This window comes from Mercurialis annua, linkage group LG2 (assembly GCF_937616625.2).
Source record: "Mercurialis annua linkage group LG2, ddMerAnnu1.2, whole genome shotgun sequence".
In the NCBI taxonomy this organism is placed as follows: Eukaryota; Viridiplantae; Streptophyta; class Magnoliopsida; order Malpighiales; family Euphorbiaceae; genus Mercurialis; species Mercurialis annua.
In genome coordinates, this window is record NC_065571.1 from 47,097,470 (window position 1) to 47,115,323 (window position 17,854).

A 17,854-nucleotide genomic window follows, 5' to 3' on the forward strand; every position below is an offset into this window, starting at 1 on the left:
ATACACATCCTTAATATATGTCTTTTAGATGTATTCGTTAGATACATCTTTCATATACAATTAAAACATGATAAATATATTATTAATACGTATCATTGATAAATATTTTATACAATTTACAGAGCATGTGGCATATTTTTATTTAATATATGTTATAAATATATTTTAACTATCCGTAAATTATATATTCAATGCGTTAAATATACAACTCACATACAAATACTATACATATACAATACATCTCTTACACATATCAGAAATAGTTGAGACGCATAATGAGAAATTGTTGCAAATAAAGAGAAAAATATATTTTAATGCTAATGAAGTGGATAATATTGTTATGAGTTCTTTTTTTTGTGTATATATCATGTATATTAAAGATGTTTATATCGAGTAACATATAAAGATGTTATTGATGCATGAATTTCAATTAAAGTATGTGACAGGTGTATCTTTAATTTAAAATATATTATATATACACCTCAAAGACAATAAAATATCAAATAATATCAATAACATTTTGATATTATATATACACCTCATAACTTATTATTTTTATGCTTCAATTTATAGTGAATAGTAACATATTAAAATGTAATTGATATTATTTGATGCGTGAATTTTAATTAAAGCACGTGATACATATATATTTTAATTTAAAATATATTATAAATACACCTTAGAGACACATAAATAATACATATTAATAATATATTTATTTATTTATAAATTTATGTTTGTTTTAAAAATATGAAAAAGTAATAATCAGGTATGTACTAGATTCATATATGATACATATCAGATACATAAATGATACATGTTTAAATAGTTTGACGAACTGACGCGTGACTGACGAACAGTTATGATGCGCGTGTCAGACGCATGTCAGACGCGTTTTTGACCTATTCTGACGCGTTTTTGACTTTTTTTCTACCCTTCTCTCCTTGCAACGTGTCAGCTTCTTGTGGAGTATGTATTTGATGTAATTTTTCAGATTTTGTATGTGTTGATGTAATTATTTGGCTGATTAAGTAATGTTGTTATTTGCTTTCATTTTTTGTATAGTTTTGTCATTTTCTCTTATTCTATCCCTGACCTACCATTATAAAGCTCTCCTCTTGAAAGAGTAAATTGGACCAGCAGATATCGTTTTCTCTGATTTTTTAATTTAATTTTTCGAATTACTATTCGCCTCTCTCATCTCAAGTAAGTGTTTCTTTTAACAATTTATAATTTCTTCCTTTATCTGATGTTATTCAATTCAAGTGTTCATATTCTCCTGTGGGTTGGAATTTCAATTTCCGTCCCTTTTTTTTACTTTTTAAATCAAAAATTTATATTAAAATCACAGAACTGAATATAATATATGCACAATAGACTGGAATAACATATTCCAAAAAGTCGATATCAGACAAAGCAGTTTGTAGAAGAAATTGAACTCATAATCTAACAGTTATTGTACAACGCTTATATAGCCATGGCCCCCTCCAACTATCAAGAACTATAAAAGTTAGTATCTAAAGTTATTAAGTTTTACAATTTGGCCCTCCCTACTTTTAAAAATTACTCTTTTATATAATATATATTATAATTTGACCTCTCAAAGTAAAAATTCTTGCTCCGTCAGTGCTTACATAATTTAAGTTACCATTCATTAGTTGAGAATTTACGGAGTGTTTTCCTTTATATGCAGAAGTGATACAATTGCAGCAAAATTGTAACATCTTTTGGGGGCAACCCTGCTCTCTATTTAATTCAAAGAGAAACAAATTAAAATTATTTTAAAAATTGCATTGAAACTGGATAAAAAATAAGTTCAAGGGTCAAATTTAACCATTTGAATTGATTGAACTAACTAATGGAAAAATTACCAGATGGGTGCACAAGGGGGTTTTAGTAATTTACCCGTATAAATAGACGACCTAAAATTGAAAAGATGTTGTCGTGAACTAGTGAATTGAAGCAGCACATATCTTTTTCTCTGACTTTTTTATTTTTCTGAATTGCCTCAAGTGTTTCTTTTAACAATTCATAGTTTCTTCCTCATCTATTTTAACAACATTGCTTATTTATTTTACATCAAGTCTAACCATGTGCTTTCTTTTACGTATTCATGTCAAGTCTTCATATTCTCCTGTGAGGTTGGAATTTAAATTTTTGTCTTTTACATGTGAAAGTTTATGGAGTGTTTGTCTTTATATCAGCAGAAGTGATACAGTTGCAGCGAAATTGTATTATCTTTTGGGTGCCACCCTGCTCTACATTCGATATTAATAAGTTTGGATCAAAAAAGGGTTGCAAGGTCGGAGTTTTTTTAAAGCATTAAGCCTTTTAGTTACGAATTAACATAGAAAGTTCATATACCGTGCTAAAAATATAGCAATAGCTAATCACAGCACCCCAATATGCAGGGTTTTTAGCTTAATTTATGGCTAAATTTTCGATACAACTGCATATAACTTATCAATTAATCTATCATTTTGTACATGTATCTCATCTCTGTATCTTCGTAACTTGCTTATTTCTCTTATAGAACAGCATTATTCTTATGGAGACCGACCAGAGTCCTATGGAGAAGGAAACGGATGTTGTAAAAAACAACAACAATTTGGAATTTGGGATGCGCATGGCTAGACATATTATTCTCAAAGAAATCACTAATGGATGCAAAAAAAATATAGTCGTGTCTCCGTTATCACTCCATGCTATGCTGAATTTGGTTGCTTCCGGCACCAAAGGACGAACTTTAGAGCAACTGCTGAGCTTTCTTGAATCTGATAGCATTGACCACCTCAACGCTCAATCTTCTCAGATTATGGAACTTACGACGACTAGTCAAGAATTTATTGAAACTTAAAATGTACAACTCTCTATGAGCAGCCGCGATCAAGGACCGGTCATTTCTTTTGTTGGCGGGATTTGGGTGGATCATCACTTCAATATTAAGTCTTCTTACAAACAGTTAGCAGAAGATGTTTACAAGGCCAAAGTCGAGTCTGCTGATTTTTCAAATCAGGTATTCTTCCATTCTTTACTTTTTTACATAAGTAATAAACTAAACTTTCTGCCAAGGTTTAATCAATGAAAAATACTCCATTTTATCGACTTTTTTCGTTAAGCCTACTTTTAAAATTGGTTTTAAAATGTGCAGAGTGAGCAAGTGAGAGAAAAAGTGAATCTGTGGGCAAGCAAAGAAACCAAAGGGCTAATTGTTGATCTTCTTCCTTCCGGATTCTTCAGTAGCGATACAATTCTTGCACTTGCAAATGCACTCTACTTCAAAGGAACTTGGCTTCATAATTTTGATGCCTCAGCAACTAGGAATAAAGACTTTCATCTCCTCAACGGCGAAAAATCCATTAAAGCTCCCTTCATGACTAGCTATTATTATGCAGAACATTATTATGGATCATTTGATGGTTTCAAGATTCTCAAGATTCCATATAAAACGGGCGCCAACAACAACAACAACCACCACCATTATTCAATGTACATCTTTCTTCCTCATAAGATCGACGGACTAACAGAATTGATTCACAAGTTCAATACAGATTCAAGTTTTTTACGCAAGAATTGGGATCTTCAGCGACAAGAACTTGATGAGTTGTGGATTCCAAAGTTTAAATTCTCATATGATTTAAATGCTTTAGAAATTATGCAAGAGTTGGGGTTGAACTTGCTGTTTGAGAGAAATAGAGAGGTGTCGGAAGTAGTCGATGATTACTCCGATGTTTTTGTGTCGAAGGCAGTTCACAAGGCGCGTGTTGAAGTAAACGAAGAAGGAACGGTTGCTGCTGCAGCCAGTCTCATGTCTGATGATTGTGGATGTGCAGGACCAATGTACCCTCCCCCACCAAGTTTTGTTGCAGACCATCCTTTCATGTTCATCATTAAAGAGGACATATCTGGGATTGTTCTTTTCAATGGAGCTGTTTTTAATCCTCTTTCGGATGTCTAGGATTCTGTTTTTTCGCATTAGACTTACTAGAATTATTCAATTTTAGTTTATTATGTAGTTGCAGAAATCATTATAATGCTGAGAATCTTTGGTTAGTTGGAAAACTTTTGTCGAAATGCTTGCCAGACTTTTGTGCGATTTGATGGTTTAAAAGCCTCGGTGGTGTCGAATTGTTAGCTTATGTCTCAGTTTGGAGAAGTTCTTAGATAGACCGAGTTTAGCACGTCATTCGTACACTAAACCACTCATATTATAAGTGGCTTAGTCCGTGAGTGGCTTAGTATACGAATAATGTGGTATCTACCAAAGAATTTTTCCTCGGTTTGATACTGAAATTTTAATTCGTATCAAGTTACTTCTAGAACTTTTAATTTCTTAAGGAAAAAAAAATTTACATTTTCGAGATGCAATTAGTTACGTTTAAAAATAAGATTAATCATCTAAAAATCATGCTTTTTTCTTTTTTGTTTTTTTATTTATGGATCAAACTTTAAAAATTGTCAGTTTTAGCTTATTTCTCAATTTTCATTATTAATCGTAGCTATTTGTTCATATTAGAATGAAAAAAAAAATCAAATATGAAGGCATATATGAACATATTTCGACTTCAATTTAAACAAATGGCTATAATTGAAATTAAAAATTAAAAATTAAAAATTGAAAAATAAGTTAAAATTGACGATTTTGAAAATTTGAATTATAAACAATAAAAGTCAAAAATAAAAATTATTTTTTAAATGATTAAATATTAAAAACTATATTGTTATGTGAGGTGCCATGTTATAAAAGTATTATTATTTGACATGGTTTCAACGGGAAAAACAGTGGACCGGTGTCTTGGCCGTGCCGGATTACTCTTAAAACTCTCTTTTTAATAAACCCGTTAAAATTTGTTCGACCAGTCCGGAAACCCGATGGACCCGAAAAACCCGGTCTGAATTAATTGGTTTTACAGTCTTTTTTATTATTTGATTTAGCTTAGTTTTTCCACTCTAAATTAAAATATTTATTCATTTCAAAATTAATATAACGTATAGTTTCTATTTTTTTAATCAAAGTACTCAATTAAATTGAGATATACTCTCTCTGTCCTAATAGAGTTGTACACTTTGAGAAATATTTTTCTCCCAAAACTTTTGTCCACTAAAATTAACTAATTTTTACACTCAATTTTTCTATATTAGTCCTATTTAAAATCCACTAATAAGTAAATTGAAAATAAATTACAAGTTGACCCTATATTAAATAGGGGTACGTATAATAAGAAAAGTAAGGAAAATTTTACAAAATTCATAAACAATAATTATTTTTCTTAAACTGTGTGATAAAGGTAAAGTGGACAACTTTATTGGGACGGAGGGAGTATAATGTTTTATAAAGATTGTTTGAAACCTATGACTGAACTCTTTTGATAAAGTATAATTGTATATTGGTTAATTTTGTTTTATGATTGGAGAAGAAAGAGTGTTTAATAGAAAAATTAAACTCACGACCTAATAGTTTACTGCCTGTCATTTATATTATCTGAGGTATAGTTTATTGATTATAATTAATTATTAAATCTATTGTTATTTTCAATGTCCTCTAATAGTATTACTTTTTGAGTAAAGGATCAAAAACCTCCCTAAACTTTGCACGAAATATCAAATAAGCCCAACCTCGCAAAAGTAGATCAAATCACCTCAGAATTATGCAAAAATGTATCAAATACCCCCTTCCCCACTCTCACCCTCGAAAGTTAACACACTCTCCAGTTTTAGATGGTTAAAAGTTTTAAAAAATCCTTTATTTTCACTTTATTCTTTAAATTGACATCAAAATATTTTAAAATTTCAAATATATCTCCTATATTTTTAAACTTAACAAATCAAATTAGTTCTTAAATAAAAGATGAAGGATCTCTTTTCACCTTTTTCATTTTCAAATCTAACCTAATTCAGTATCCAAAAAATATAACCCACGATTCAATATCAAACCTTCTTCTTCTTCATATCCATTCCCGCAACCGTCTTCCTCTTTAACTCATCGCCGGTGCTCCTCAATTCGTCCCCGCTGCTCCTTATAAACATTGTTGATTTGTCTTCCTCTCCTACACCAGACCACTGATTCTTCACAAGACGGAGCCACATGACGGAGTTTAGAAGAACGGACTTTATAGACGGCACCAGTGAGTAAAGAGGAGAAATGAGTCGTTATTAGTTGTGACGGTTGTTCGACATGAAGAAGCTGCTCCGTTGTTGCTGCTGCCACCGATTTCCTCAAAAACTCGCCGCCGCCACCGATTCCCTCCGTTGTTGCTGCTGCTCCTGCTCTGTCATTAAATGGATGGCTTATTTTTTTTGTTTAATTTGTTTGTTTGATTTTGAGCTTAATTTTGGATTTTGATTTTGAATTCTTAGTTTGGATAGTTTGATTTTATTATTACAATAATGGTGATTGTTAACTGTTTATATCTAATTGTGGTGTTTAATTAGGATGTAATTAGGTTTAGTTATATTTAATTAAGCTAATTAGGAAAAAGTGTAGAAAAAGTCATTGTTTTTTATTAATTACAGTTTTAATTAATTAGGATTAATTATAATTTTAATTAAGATTAGTTGAAGTTAATTAGATTTAATTAGAGTTAATATTTTAGATTATGTAATCCTACTCTCTTTTTTGGTCAAAAGGGTGAAACCGATCCGGTTTTGCATAGTTCTGGGGTGATTTGATTATTTGATAGTTCGTGCCAAATTCAGGGGATAAACTGATCCTTTACTCATTACTTTTTTCAGATGAGGATGTTAGTGATTGCTAATGTTATGAGGACGGGTTTTTGCTTTGTTCAAAAACTGTCGACGGTCCGGATCGGACCCAGTACCTCCCAATCTTAGTTGCTCTTGTAAAAAAATTCTCAATGAACATTATTTATCGACTATATATGGTTGAACAGGCAGATAAAGATTGGAGACTAAATATTGATAGGGGCCGCGCGAACGCAGGCCCCCACTATCACAAATTATGACGTAAGCTCTTCTACTTGAGAAGACTTTAGGCAGATGCATCTCCAAAGTGCAATGGAGACCAACTACCTAGGCCATGGACCTTCATGATCGCCAATTGACCCCGTCCAGGTAAGTATGTTTCTCTGTTCTATTTCCAATCTATTTATCCTCCATTTCTCATGCTTCTCTCGTACATTCTTTCGATGTGGGACTCTAATTTGGTCAGTCAATACAGTCCAACTATAATACATGTGCATTGTTTTCTTTTTTTAAAACTTGCTACTATTATATAAATTAGTAGTGGCCTAGTGGTGATTTTATTTTGTTATGTAATTCAAGTGTAATATTTTAATTAAGAATTTAACTGTATTTTGTTATCAGAGTAATCAATTTTTTTATAAATTGTTACATTAAAATAGTAGTAATAGTTTATTTTATTTAATATTTCAATTGTATTCTAACTTCAAATATAATTCATTAAGTAATATTACTTAGTTTTACATGAAATATAATCTTAAAAAATGAAATGCATTGCTGAATTGAAATAAACATTAGTAAATATTTTGTTTGACTATGAATTGATCAAATATTGTGAATGATTTTTGTGCTTAACGTTTACTTCTCAAATTTATTACTATACGCGGCTTTCTGCTTAAATTTGAAGCCAACTTGGCTAGGTAGCACGGAAACGGAAACGGGAAACGGAAACGATACGAAACGGACACGGGGAAACGAAATTTTTTCAAAATGAAGGACACGAAACGTGGGGGAAACGTGTAAATAATAAAAATGTAGGGATATATTTATAAAAATATTATAAAAATATTTATGATAATTAACAAAATAATTTATTTTAATATACTAAATATTTAAAATTTTATAAATATATAAAAAATATGATATAATTCAACAAAAATAAGTATATTTGATGTATTGTGGGCAATGCGAATGTAAAATTTATGGGTAACTAGTTAGATTTTTTTATTTGTGGGTAATAATTTTAATTTTTTTTACAAATTTTAATTTTTATTATTTACAGAAACGGCCCGAAACGTTTCGTACGGGTGTCCAAGAGTTTCCGGTTTCCGAAACGTTTCCGAAACGGGAAACGCAACTTTGTCGAAGTTTCCGTGCTTCTTAGCAACTTGGTTTTTAGTTCATTTGATCATCAAATTTTATTTAATTTATCAATTTAGTTACAATTTTCCAATTCATCTCCTAAAAGTTACCGAATATGTTAAATACCAAAATGATGATGAGTTCACTTTCTTTTGCCACTTCTAGATTCTATGACAATTAATATTTTCATGTTTGTAGCAATGTTCTAAAAATTGAATAGGTGGTCGAACGGTTAAAGCCTCCGATTTTCGGTTTAACTACGGATCAAGTAAAATTATGTACAAGTGGTTTAATTTTTAGTTTAACTGGTTTAGCTATCGGTTCAATTTAGTTCAATCAATCTAACCAGTTGGACTGGATAGCTGTCTGGTTTTTAATTAGTTCAACAGACCGACCAGATTTAATCACTCATTAGTAGTCATATCATTTATTATTCATTATTAAGGTGACAAAGCCACGTCTCAGGAACATGCATCCATATCGCTAATACAGCAGACAATATTGCAAATCCAGTTATAAACTCAGTATAAAGCTTAATTATAATTTCAAAAGGTACAGTCACCAAAATGAGATACAAATTGACAATGTATACCAAAATGATACATTTGACAAAGTTTAGTGACGAAATGAGCCTAAAATTCCCTAAATTTGCATATGCTACTACCACCCACCCATATATAATGTGTATCAGGGTTGTGGGAAAACCCGACCAAAACTGAAAAATCGAATTAAATCGAGCTGATAAATTTGATTTGGTTTGATTTAAAATGATAATTAAAATTTAAATGTTTGATTCAGTTTAGTTTTGACTTTAAAAAAAGTGTTATATTTTAAAGTAAACTAAATCGGACCAACCTATTCAATTCGGTTTAGTTTGAAAAAATGAGTTCGGTTCAATTTTTTTAAAAAAAGTAAAATTTTGGTTCAGTTTGATTCGGTTGGAACACAATGCACACCCCTAGTCAAAGCATATATGCATCTCATTCTATTATATATTGACTCAAGAGATAAAACAAAACAAAACAAAGTATTTTGCTTCTGTTTTTTGCTATGGATTCTGATCCAAGTCCTATGGAGATCGACACAGTTTATAGAGATAATAACAACAATTTAGAATTCGGTATGCGCATGGCAAGGCATATAATTCTCAAAGAAATCCATACTGGCCGCCAAGAAAATATAGTTTTATCTCCAATGTCACTGCATGCTATGCTGAACATGGTTGCTTCCGGCGCTAAGGGACGAACATTGAAGCAGCTGCTTAGCTTTCTTGAATCTGAAAACATAACTCGGCTCAATGCTCAATCTTCTCGAATTATGGATCTGGAAGCTACTAGTCCAGATTTTCTTGACTCTGAAAAAACACTTGCAGAACCTAACCGGGGAGACGATAAGAGAAATGAAGGACCGATCGTTTGTTTTGTGAATGGGATTTGGGTGGATCGGGTGTTCACCATTAAGCCTTCTTTCAAAAGTTTAGCTCAAGATGTTTACAAGGCCAAAGCCGAATCCGTTGACTTTGTGAACCAGGTACACGCATCCATATATTTTACTTTCAGAAATTAATTATTTGAATATATTTGTGAAGACTTGCAAAATTAACATAACAGATTGTTAGTAATTAAATGGATAGATTGATGATAAGACCGCATATAATAACTCTTTGCAGGCTGAGCAAGTAAGAGAAGAAGTGAATTTGTGGGCCAAAAAAGCTACCAAAGGGCTAATTGTTGATCTTCTTCCGCATGGATTCTTTAATAGTAATACAATACTTGCACTTGCAAATGCATTATATTTCAAAGGAACTTGGGTGCATCCATTTGATACCTCAAGAACTCGAAATGAAGATTTTCATCTCCTCGACGGAAAAACAATTAAAGTTCCATTCATGAGGATGAATTATTTCAACATTCTTCATTTTTACGGATCATTTGACGGATTCAAGCTTCTCAAACTGCACTACAATAAAGGCAAAGATAACAATAAGCAATACTCAATGTTTATCTTTCTTCCTGATGAAAAAGTTGGACTCCAAGAATTAATGCAAAAATTCAATTCTGATCCGAGTTTTCTACGTGAAAATTGGGATCTTCAACAAGTGGAACTTTCTGACATGAGGATTCCAAAGTTTAAAATTTCATATGATTTTGATGTTGTAGAAATCATGAAAAAACTAGGACTTGATTTGATATTTGTGGACACCGGAGACCTGTCGGAAATAGTTGATTCTTCAGGTTATATATCTGATGCAATTCACAAAGCTTATATTGAAGTTGACGAAGAAGGCACAGTTGCAGCTGCTGTTACTGTCATGGCTATGGCTCAACAAGCTCGATATCCTCCTCCGCCGAGTTTTGTTGCAGATCATCCTTTCATGTTCGTCATTAGAGAAGAGATGTCGAGAATTGTTCTTTTCACCGGAGCTGTTCTCAATCCTCTTTAGCAACGTTTAATGATCTCTTGTTGTCTCGTATTTTTTTCCGTTGGATTTTGTTCATCAAAATTGTGACTTATAAAATTCAATCGTTTCACATGAATATGTTGCACGAAAACACAATATATTTATAAAATTCAATTCTTTCACATGAATATGTAGCATGAAAACACAAAATATAGAAAACGGTAAAATGTTTTTTTTTACGAGTAGCTAGCGGCTGATCCAAAAATTTATCTCGGTCCGGGCTTAATTTTTAGTCTATCTCTGCTTTCTCGACAGCACTGGCTGACCTTCTAACTCTGAAACCATTACAATCCTGCCTATTTTGTTTAAAATAAAAAAAGTTTCCGCTGTGTTCCGCTGCTAGATATAGCATACTTTAATACAAGATTTGATAGAACAAAACAACATAATACACAACAAAATGAGTCTTTCCAGTTATACATTTTACCCTCTTTGCTGCTACTTTATTTTGTTGGATTAAAGGGTTCGATAGCGATTCCGCAAAGTCCGTCCTTAGCATCAATCTTTCTTATGCATCCATGGTTACCCCCAAGAAGTCCACAAAAGTTCAGCTCTAACACCATGATCTAGTTCAGTTCGCCCTGTAGCCTACAGCAGTAAGACCATGATTTAGTTTCCACTGCCATGTCCACTGCAAAAGCGGCCATTTCTGGAGGAACTTCAGATTGTGCTCTCCTCGACAGCACCAAAGAGTGTTTACGGGATCACATTTTAAGAACCTGCATTTATTTTAAAAGAAACAGACAGCTATTTGTTCCGACTTACTTTTAAGACATGAATTTGAATCCCGGGTATTTTTAATCCGAAGCATGGATCAAGTGACAAGTTGAAACTACTGATGTTATCATCGCTAAATAAAAGGCAGATCAAGCGAGTGATGACGTTATGCGTGTCCCACACTTCTTTACTTTCAATTTTCCTGAAATTGAAGAAAAAATGGCACTAAACTCGAACGACAGTTCGTCAGCATCCCAAAAATACTTATCAGCGCTGTACCAAATGAACACATGATCAGATTGGAGATTACATTTGACATCCCCAACTTCAAGATGGCCAGCTATTCTGTCATCAAATACATCCACACCCCGTCTCTTTCCGTAGACATGACACTCGAGAATTAAAAAAGAGAGGCTCTCCACTACAAGAAGATCCTCAAATTCTACAACTGCACAAAAAGCAAAGTCCACCCCCTTATCATGGTAATATGGCGGCATGTCAGCAGATACTGAAGATCCCGACTTTCGACATTCGAATTCCCGTGGGATCTCACTTCCAGGAAAACAAACAATGTAATCAAAGTACTCGCTGGCTGTGGCTATACTGTTAATTCTCAACATCGCATCTGCTACGATGTCGTTGCACACCAAATTTACGCAATTACAGTAATTGAATTTAAATGCAGTATCCTCAAACCAGTCAGCATAATTGAGTTCGAATGAGGATTTTTCAGGAGCCTGTATAGATGGTGATTTTGCAAACCCGAGAGACTGACAATTTACTGCTTGGAGTTGTCTTAATTGCTCTGGAAGCTCAGGCAAAGCTTGGAGCCTCATGCAGTTATTAAGACTCAATTTTCTCAATGATGGTAAGGAGATAAAACAACTGGGTATTTCTACAAGTGCAGTCCCATCTAGATAGAGCTCTCTTAAAGAAAACAAACCATATATTAATACAGGCAATTCCCCCAGTGTTGAGCATCCATTGAAAATTTGAATTTGACTGTCTGGAAAATCCGTCAGGTTTTCGCAACTACTCACATAGAGATCTTCAAGATTGTGAGGCTCAACTAGAAGAGATGAACTCAATTCTTCCAACCCAGAATCATTGAGATGTAAGAATTCAATGCCTTGAGGAATTTCTGGAAGCGTCTTTAAGTTTGAGCATCTGGACAGATCAAGAAATTTAAGGGACTTCAAATGCGCAAGGCTTGGAAGGGTTACCAGGTTTTTGCAGTTACTCATAGATAAGAGACGAAGATTAGGGAGCGATTTAAGAGATGCAAACCACTCTTTCATTTCCTCAAAGTCTTCCAATCCACACTCATCTATCTTTAACACTTCTATTCCTCTTGGAATCAATGGAAGAATCTTCAAACAATAACAGCCACAGAGATCTAGATATTTCAGAGATTTTAACCCAACTAGACTCGGTATACTCCTTAGCTCATTGCATTGGGATAGATCAAGACTATTGAGGTTGACATAGTACTGAATGTACGAGGGAATCTCGAGCAAACTCTTACAGACTCTAAGATCTATCATTTCCATATCCAAAGCTGAAGATAGATTTGGAAGATTTTTCAGGTTAACGCAGTTTGTAAGACATAGACGCCTTAACTTTCGAGGACACTGCATTTTGAATGCGCATGCATCACAACAAAGTACAAAGTATCAAAATCAATCCCATGCAGATACTATAATTCCTTTATGTATATATACTATTGTCGAAAAGGGAAACAGGGTTATTAACCGCCCGTATGTTATCAAACTTTTGCTCATGGCATCAGTTTGATATCAAAACTTTAATTCCTATGAAAATGATGCACAAACTAATTTACATTTCTGGTGATGATAGTTGGATAAATTCATATAAACCTACGATGACGTGTCATTCAGATGAGATATAGATATATGTCCGATTACCATATATCATGTCAGAATGCATCAGCTAGAATTTATTCAACGACCATCAAATGTAAAGTAAATATATGGTATCACATTGATACAAATTGAATTTTTAGTACCATACGGGCTAATAACCCGCAAAATAGAAAAGAGAACAAACATACCTTATCTCCATCCCAAAGTTGTTCCAATTGACTTTTGGAAAGATCAAGTTCCACAAGGTTTTCAACTCCAAAATTATACGGCAAAGCACTGCAAGGGTATTTTTCCCAATGGAGTAAACTCAACTTGTTGGGAAGACAGTGAAAACTATTTCTATTTTTTGATAGGAAATGCTGAAAATAATTAGACCAAGAAAGCTCTAGAAAGATGCCTGCATCTTCGGTTTTAAGGTTACCAGAAGAAGACATAAAAAATTTGAGTATTCTGAGGTTATCCATCCCTGAGAAGGCATCAGCTTTCAAATAGACTTTGCTTCCAACTTCATGCATATTTAAGAACATACCTTCAATTGTCTCCTTTCCCTGAAAATTCATAAAATATAACGATTAATGAAATTTTTTCATAAGAAACAATAGATAAACTCTTTAATTGTGAAAATTTCTTCAAGAATTCAAAGTGACTCATCCATCTAGGTTCGTGCAGTCAGTAGTTAGGTGGGTCAATAAGTCGTCCGAGTTAGATTTTGAGCATTAATTAGTATGACTGCTACTAGACATTTATTAGACATTTGATACAAACTGAACCAACAAAACCAGACAAAAAAAAAAAGCAAACCAAACTAAACTGAAAAAAAAGAAAATCGACCAGTTAGGTTATATATGAAATATATAAAAAAAATTGTAAAATCTATTCGATTCGATTTTGAAAATAAATCAAAATTTCAGTTTGGTTCGACTTGAACCAAAGCACACTCCAAGCAAGAAATTTGAGTCAAATTCAAATTCAAATTTAGATGCATCAAAAATAAAGAATTTCTCACTGTATTAGCAGCCAATAATCTGCAAGTGTCTTTGGTTTTCCACAATCTAATGTGACTCTCCTCGGCAATTTCCCATCCCATTTCCTGTATCAAATCATGCATCTCTACTTGGTCATCCACAATAGATACAAGACACTTATCGACAAGACGAATGATTCCCCATCTAGCATTATGATCGCTGCTACTCAAAATATTTTCTATCCGATTTTTTTTATATCCTTTGAAGAAACAAGCTATGTCTAAAAATATATCCTTCTGTCTCTTTTCTAGCTCATCATAACTTATTTTTAGGACTTTTTGGATATTCGAATCTGGTGTTTGCGTCAGTTTATCCAGTGATGCTTCCCATTCGTCCAGAGACCTTTTACGCAGATGGGAGCCTAAAACTTTTAAAGCTAATGGAACACCTTTGGCATAATTTACTGCTCTTTCTGACAGCTCCATATAATCTAAGAAAGGATGTTTTTGGTTGAAAGCATTCAAACTGAATAATTGAAGAGCATCATAGTAACACAATCCTTCAACCTTGTATATTTCATCAACTTTGCTATTGAGAACTTGATGATCCCTGCTTGTTATGATGATCCTACTTCCAGAAGCAAACCAATCACCATTACCCACTAGACAATCCAACTGGGTTACGTCATTGACATCATCAAGAACAATCAGAACCTTCCTGTTTCGAAGCCTAAGCTTAATTGATTCAGGTAGCACATTATAACTTTCAATATGTACTGTTTCATTCTTCAAAATTCTGGAAATGAGTTTTTCCAGTAAAGAGATAGGGCCGTGCCTGTCTAAATTTTCTCTAACATTGGCAAGAAAGCAGCAACCATCGAATTTACTATAACTGCGATGGTATAACACTTCAGCGCGAATTGATTTACCAATGCCCCCCATCCCCCAAATTCCTACAAACTGAACACCTTCTTTCCCATTGAATAATAGCGATTCAATTTCTTGAATGCTCGATTCAACTCCGACAAACCCGCTAGTCTCAACAGGGGACATCTGGTATAATTTATTCAAAATGTCTTTCACATCTTTCACAACTACCTCAACTAACTTGGAATCAGGCCTGCCAATGGAATTTAGGTTTAATTAATCAAAACACACCAAATTAACCAAACAATTCAATCAGTTTGATTGTTATTTTTTCAATATTCAGTTTAATTCAGTTGTCATTTCATTTTTCAGTTCAACTTAGTTTTCACAAAAGTGATTTTGAAGAAATTTCTAGATAGACTATGTTCACCGCGTCCTCATTAGAAGAACCTACATTGTAACACATCATTATTATAAATTGTATAAGAGTTTTATCCTTATTTTGATTCAAAAAGAATCTAAACAATAATAATCCCTATCAATGCTACTTAAAACAGGCCCAAATCTCCATTGGCGTATTAGAAATAAACTTTTAATTTTTTGTTTTTGACAATTTAAAAAAGATATATAGAAAATAATCTTTAAGGACCATCATCCTTTTAGTCTCAAGAAAGATAAAATCATTTCTCTCATCTAATTTAGATCATGTATGCATATGTAGTTCTACAAAATATTAATTACCTGTGATGCGTTGAATCCCGTCCAGAAATACAGGCAGCCTCCTTCAAAGCATTTCTCCACGTATTCATACTCTTATTGTGAAGTTCTTTGAGCTTCCAAAACGCATCTCCAAACGAACCAGTCTGTTGTTCAATATCAGTTGGATCAACATGAAAGAAAACTGGTAAAATCATCCTCGGCATTGACTTCCTGCATTCAAGAATCTTCACTAATTCATCCAAACACCACGGGGAAGACGCGTATCCTGTCGAGAAAATAACCAGTGAGATTTCAGATTCTTCAATCACTTTCATTAGGGAGGATTCTATGTCATGTGCTCTATCCAATTCATCGTCAATGAAAGTGGTAATTTTTTCTCGACACAAAGCAGCGTAAAGATGGCTGATAAAATTATCGCGGGTGTCTTTGCCTCTGAAACTAAGAAAAACATCATAGGTTGTTTTGATGGGAATGGAAGAAGATGAGCTCGAAGCCATTTTAACAAATATATTGTTGCTCTGTATGTCAACTGAAGGAACTTCGATTAACCAGGAAATCTTCCCTATATAAGAACTTAAAATGAAAGGAAGACTAAAATATATAATTAAGGAAGGTGGGTGGAATGTAGACAACAGAATTGGCTAGTTGATTTATTTTAATAAAGATGACTTTTATTAAAAGAAGGCTTAACTCATATAGAGGCCATGTACTATTTGATTTTTGTTTATCTGGTCCTTCGTCGAAATTTGTTGTTGCGATAGTCACTGTACAAATGATTATCTAATTAATTAGTCTTTTTATGGGCGGAAATTGTGGGCGTGTATTCACCGCGTCATATTCTATGCAACTACACAAATTGAATAAAATTTGCCCAGTCAACTAGGCAAGCATTTCTAGAATTAAAGAAAAATACTCAATTGGAATTGCCTTTTCATAGCAAATGTAAGAAAAACGAGATTCAAATTGCAACAAATAATTACAAAATTCAAGTTCATTCTGGATTGATTAGCTGGTAAATAAATGCAATTAAGATCCAGAATTCTGTTAGTCCTGCATTTGAGTGCTAAACAATAGTTGGTGGGAATTAAATAGTACATAAATAATTAAAAAACCAGTCCTCATAAGAAATTTATGGAAGTTATAGAACTAAACTTCACTTAGTACTATGTTTATAAAAACCAGATAAATGGATGAACTTACAACTTATTACAAGTCAGCCTTGACCCGGGCTCTCCGTCATCGTCAATGTACCGTTTGGACCGGATTCTGTGTGTCAAATTCTTATCTCATTTTTAGTCTGATCATCTCCCTTTCAAGTTCACTCATCTAAGCAAGCTACCTCCGGCCGATTCCACGCATGCCGGCCTGCGCCGCACGTCCCTCCCATGCCGGCGCCGCCCATCCTCCCGTATTTGAAACTGCGACTCAAATAAATCTGGTTGCTAAAATCCTGATTAACCAAACCATGAGAAGAGAAAATCAATAGGACTCTGGCCGAGCTATTAAAACCTTGGAACATTCTCAGATCTTTCATTTCCAATGTACGTTTGTTTCTTCGTTTCAATTCAAAATAATTTCTTCTAAATTGTCTACTTCTAGTTAAGGAACCGGTTGAACCAATGAACTTCCGGTCCGGTTTCAAAAACAGGTTTATGGTGTAGCCAATTAAAAAAAAGTAGGAGAGACTCGATGAGTCGGTTTATCGTAATCAATGAAATGAATCACATTTCCGTTAAAAAAACAATTAAAAAAAAGGACATTATACAATTTGTAAGCTGGGTTCCCAAAAGAAATTTTTTTGTAGAGCGAGTCTATCACATTATTCGTATGCTAATCAATAATATTATGATATTTCGTTAAATCTGTAGACCTAAAAACAAAAAAACAATTAAATGGTAAAGAGTGTTGTTGATAAACAAAAAAAATTATTTAAATTGAACTATGAATTATTGGGTTCCACTTAATCTGTCTAACCTAAGAAGTTTTGATTATGTTAGGAGGAAAACACACATGAAAATTGAGAAGAGGCAATTGATTTAGTCATAAATTGGGAAATTAAGAAATGGAGTCTGTTAATATATGTAAAGTTTATTACAAAAATATATATGTACAGGGTTTGCTGCTATGTTAATATACACGGTGTGCTACTTAATGTTTAAGCTGACTTGTAATAATTTCTTT

At 33.2% G+C, this 17,854-nt stretch overlaps 3 protein-coding genes and 1 non-coding gene across 5 annotated transcripts; 2 read left to right on the forward strand and 2 right to left on the reverse strand.

The window, feature by feature from the left end:
• The first annotated feature begins 2,872 nt into the window (after positions 1 to 2,872).
• On the forward strand, positions 2,873 to 4,051 carry LOC126670304 (serpin-ZXA-like). The gene is made up of 2 exons (XM_050364002.2): positions 2,873 to 3,016; positions 3,152 to 4,051. Exons 1-2 carry the CDS (start codon positions 2,873 to 2,875, stop codon positions 3,956 to 3,958), a joined length of 951 nt encoding a protein of 316 aa, XP_050219959.1. The 3' UTR covers positions 3,959 to 4,051.
• Positions 4,052 to 6,918: 2,867 nt separating this feature from the next.
• LOC126670904 (U1 spliceosomal RNA) lies at positions 6,919 to 7,079 on the reverse strand. Its single transcript, XR_007638893.1, has one exon. It is a non-coding gene; the product is annotated as a U1 spliceosomal RNA (small nuclear RNA).
• A 1,986-nt stretch (positions 7,080 to 9,065) lies between these two features.
• Positions 9,066 to 10,650, forward strand: LOC126668906 (serpin-Z2A-like). The gene is made up of 2 exons (XM_050362136.2): positions 9,066 to 9,591; positions 9,731 to 10,650. The coding sequence occupies exons 1-2, from the start codon at positions 9,112 to 9,114 to the stop codon at positions 10,502 to 10,504; spliced, it is 1,254 nt and encodes a 417-aa protein (XP_050218093.1). The 5' UTR covers positions 9,066 to 9,111; the 3' UTR covers positions 10,505 to 10,650.
• A 22-nt stretch (positions 10,651 to 10,672) lies between these two features.
• LOC126668905 (disease resistance-like protein DSC1) lies at positions 10,673 to 17,252 on the reverse strand. Of its 2 annotated transcripts, XM_050362135.2 has the most exons (5): positions 16,874 to 17,252; positions 15,695 to 15,938; positions 14,129 to 15,206; positions 13,311 to 13,670; positions 10,673 to 12,870 (listed from the first exon to the last, which is right to left on the reverse strand). In XM_050362135.2, exons 2-5 carry the CDS (start codon positions 15,874 to 15,876, stop codon positions 11,389 to 11,391), a joined length of 3,102 nt encoding a protein of 1,033 aa, XP_050218092.1. In that variant the 5' UTR covers positions 15,877 to 15,938; positions 16,874 to 17,252; the 3' UTR covers positions 10,673 to 11,388. The 2 variants fall into 2 exon arrangements, with proteins under 2 accessions (XP_050218092.1, XP_050218091.1); XM_050362134.2 differs by lacking the exon at positions 16,874 to 17,252 and having other exon boundaries at positions 15,695 to 16,219.
• Positions 17,253 to 17,854: the final 602 nt, after the last annotated feature.

Coding starts and splice junctions, on each gene's coding strand:
- LOC126670304 (XM_050364002.2), top strand. CDS start 2,873: ATGAGCAGCCGCGATCAAGGACCGGTCATTTCTTTTGTTGGCGGGATT. Junction 3,017..3,151: donor CTGCTGATTTTTCAAATCAG/GTATTCTTCCAT, acceptor TAAAATGTGCAG/AGTGAGCAAGTGAGAGAAAA.
- LOC126668906 (XM_050362136.2), top strand. CDS start 9,112: ATGGATTCTGATCCAAGTCCTATGGAGATCGACACAGTTTATAGAGAT. Junction 9,592..9,730: donor CCGTTGACTTTGTGAACCAG/GTACACGCATCC, acceptor AACTCTTTGCAG/GCTGAGCAAGTAAGAGAAGA.
- LOC126668905 (XM_050362134.2), bottom strand. CDS start 16,170: ATGGCTTCGAGCTCATCTTCTTCCATTCCCATCAAAACAACCTATGAT. Junction 15,207..15,694: donor CGGGATTCAACGCATCACAG/GTAATTAATATT, acceptor TTCCATTGGCAG/GCCTGATTCCAAGTTAGTTG. Junction 13,671..14,128: donor GATTATTGGCTGCTAATACA/GTGAGAAATTCT, acceptor ATGAATTTTCAG/GGAAAGGAGACAATTGAAGG.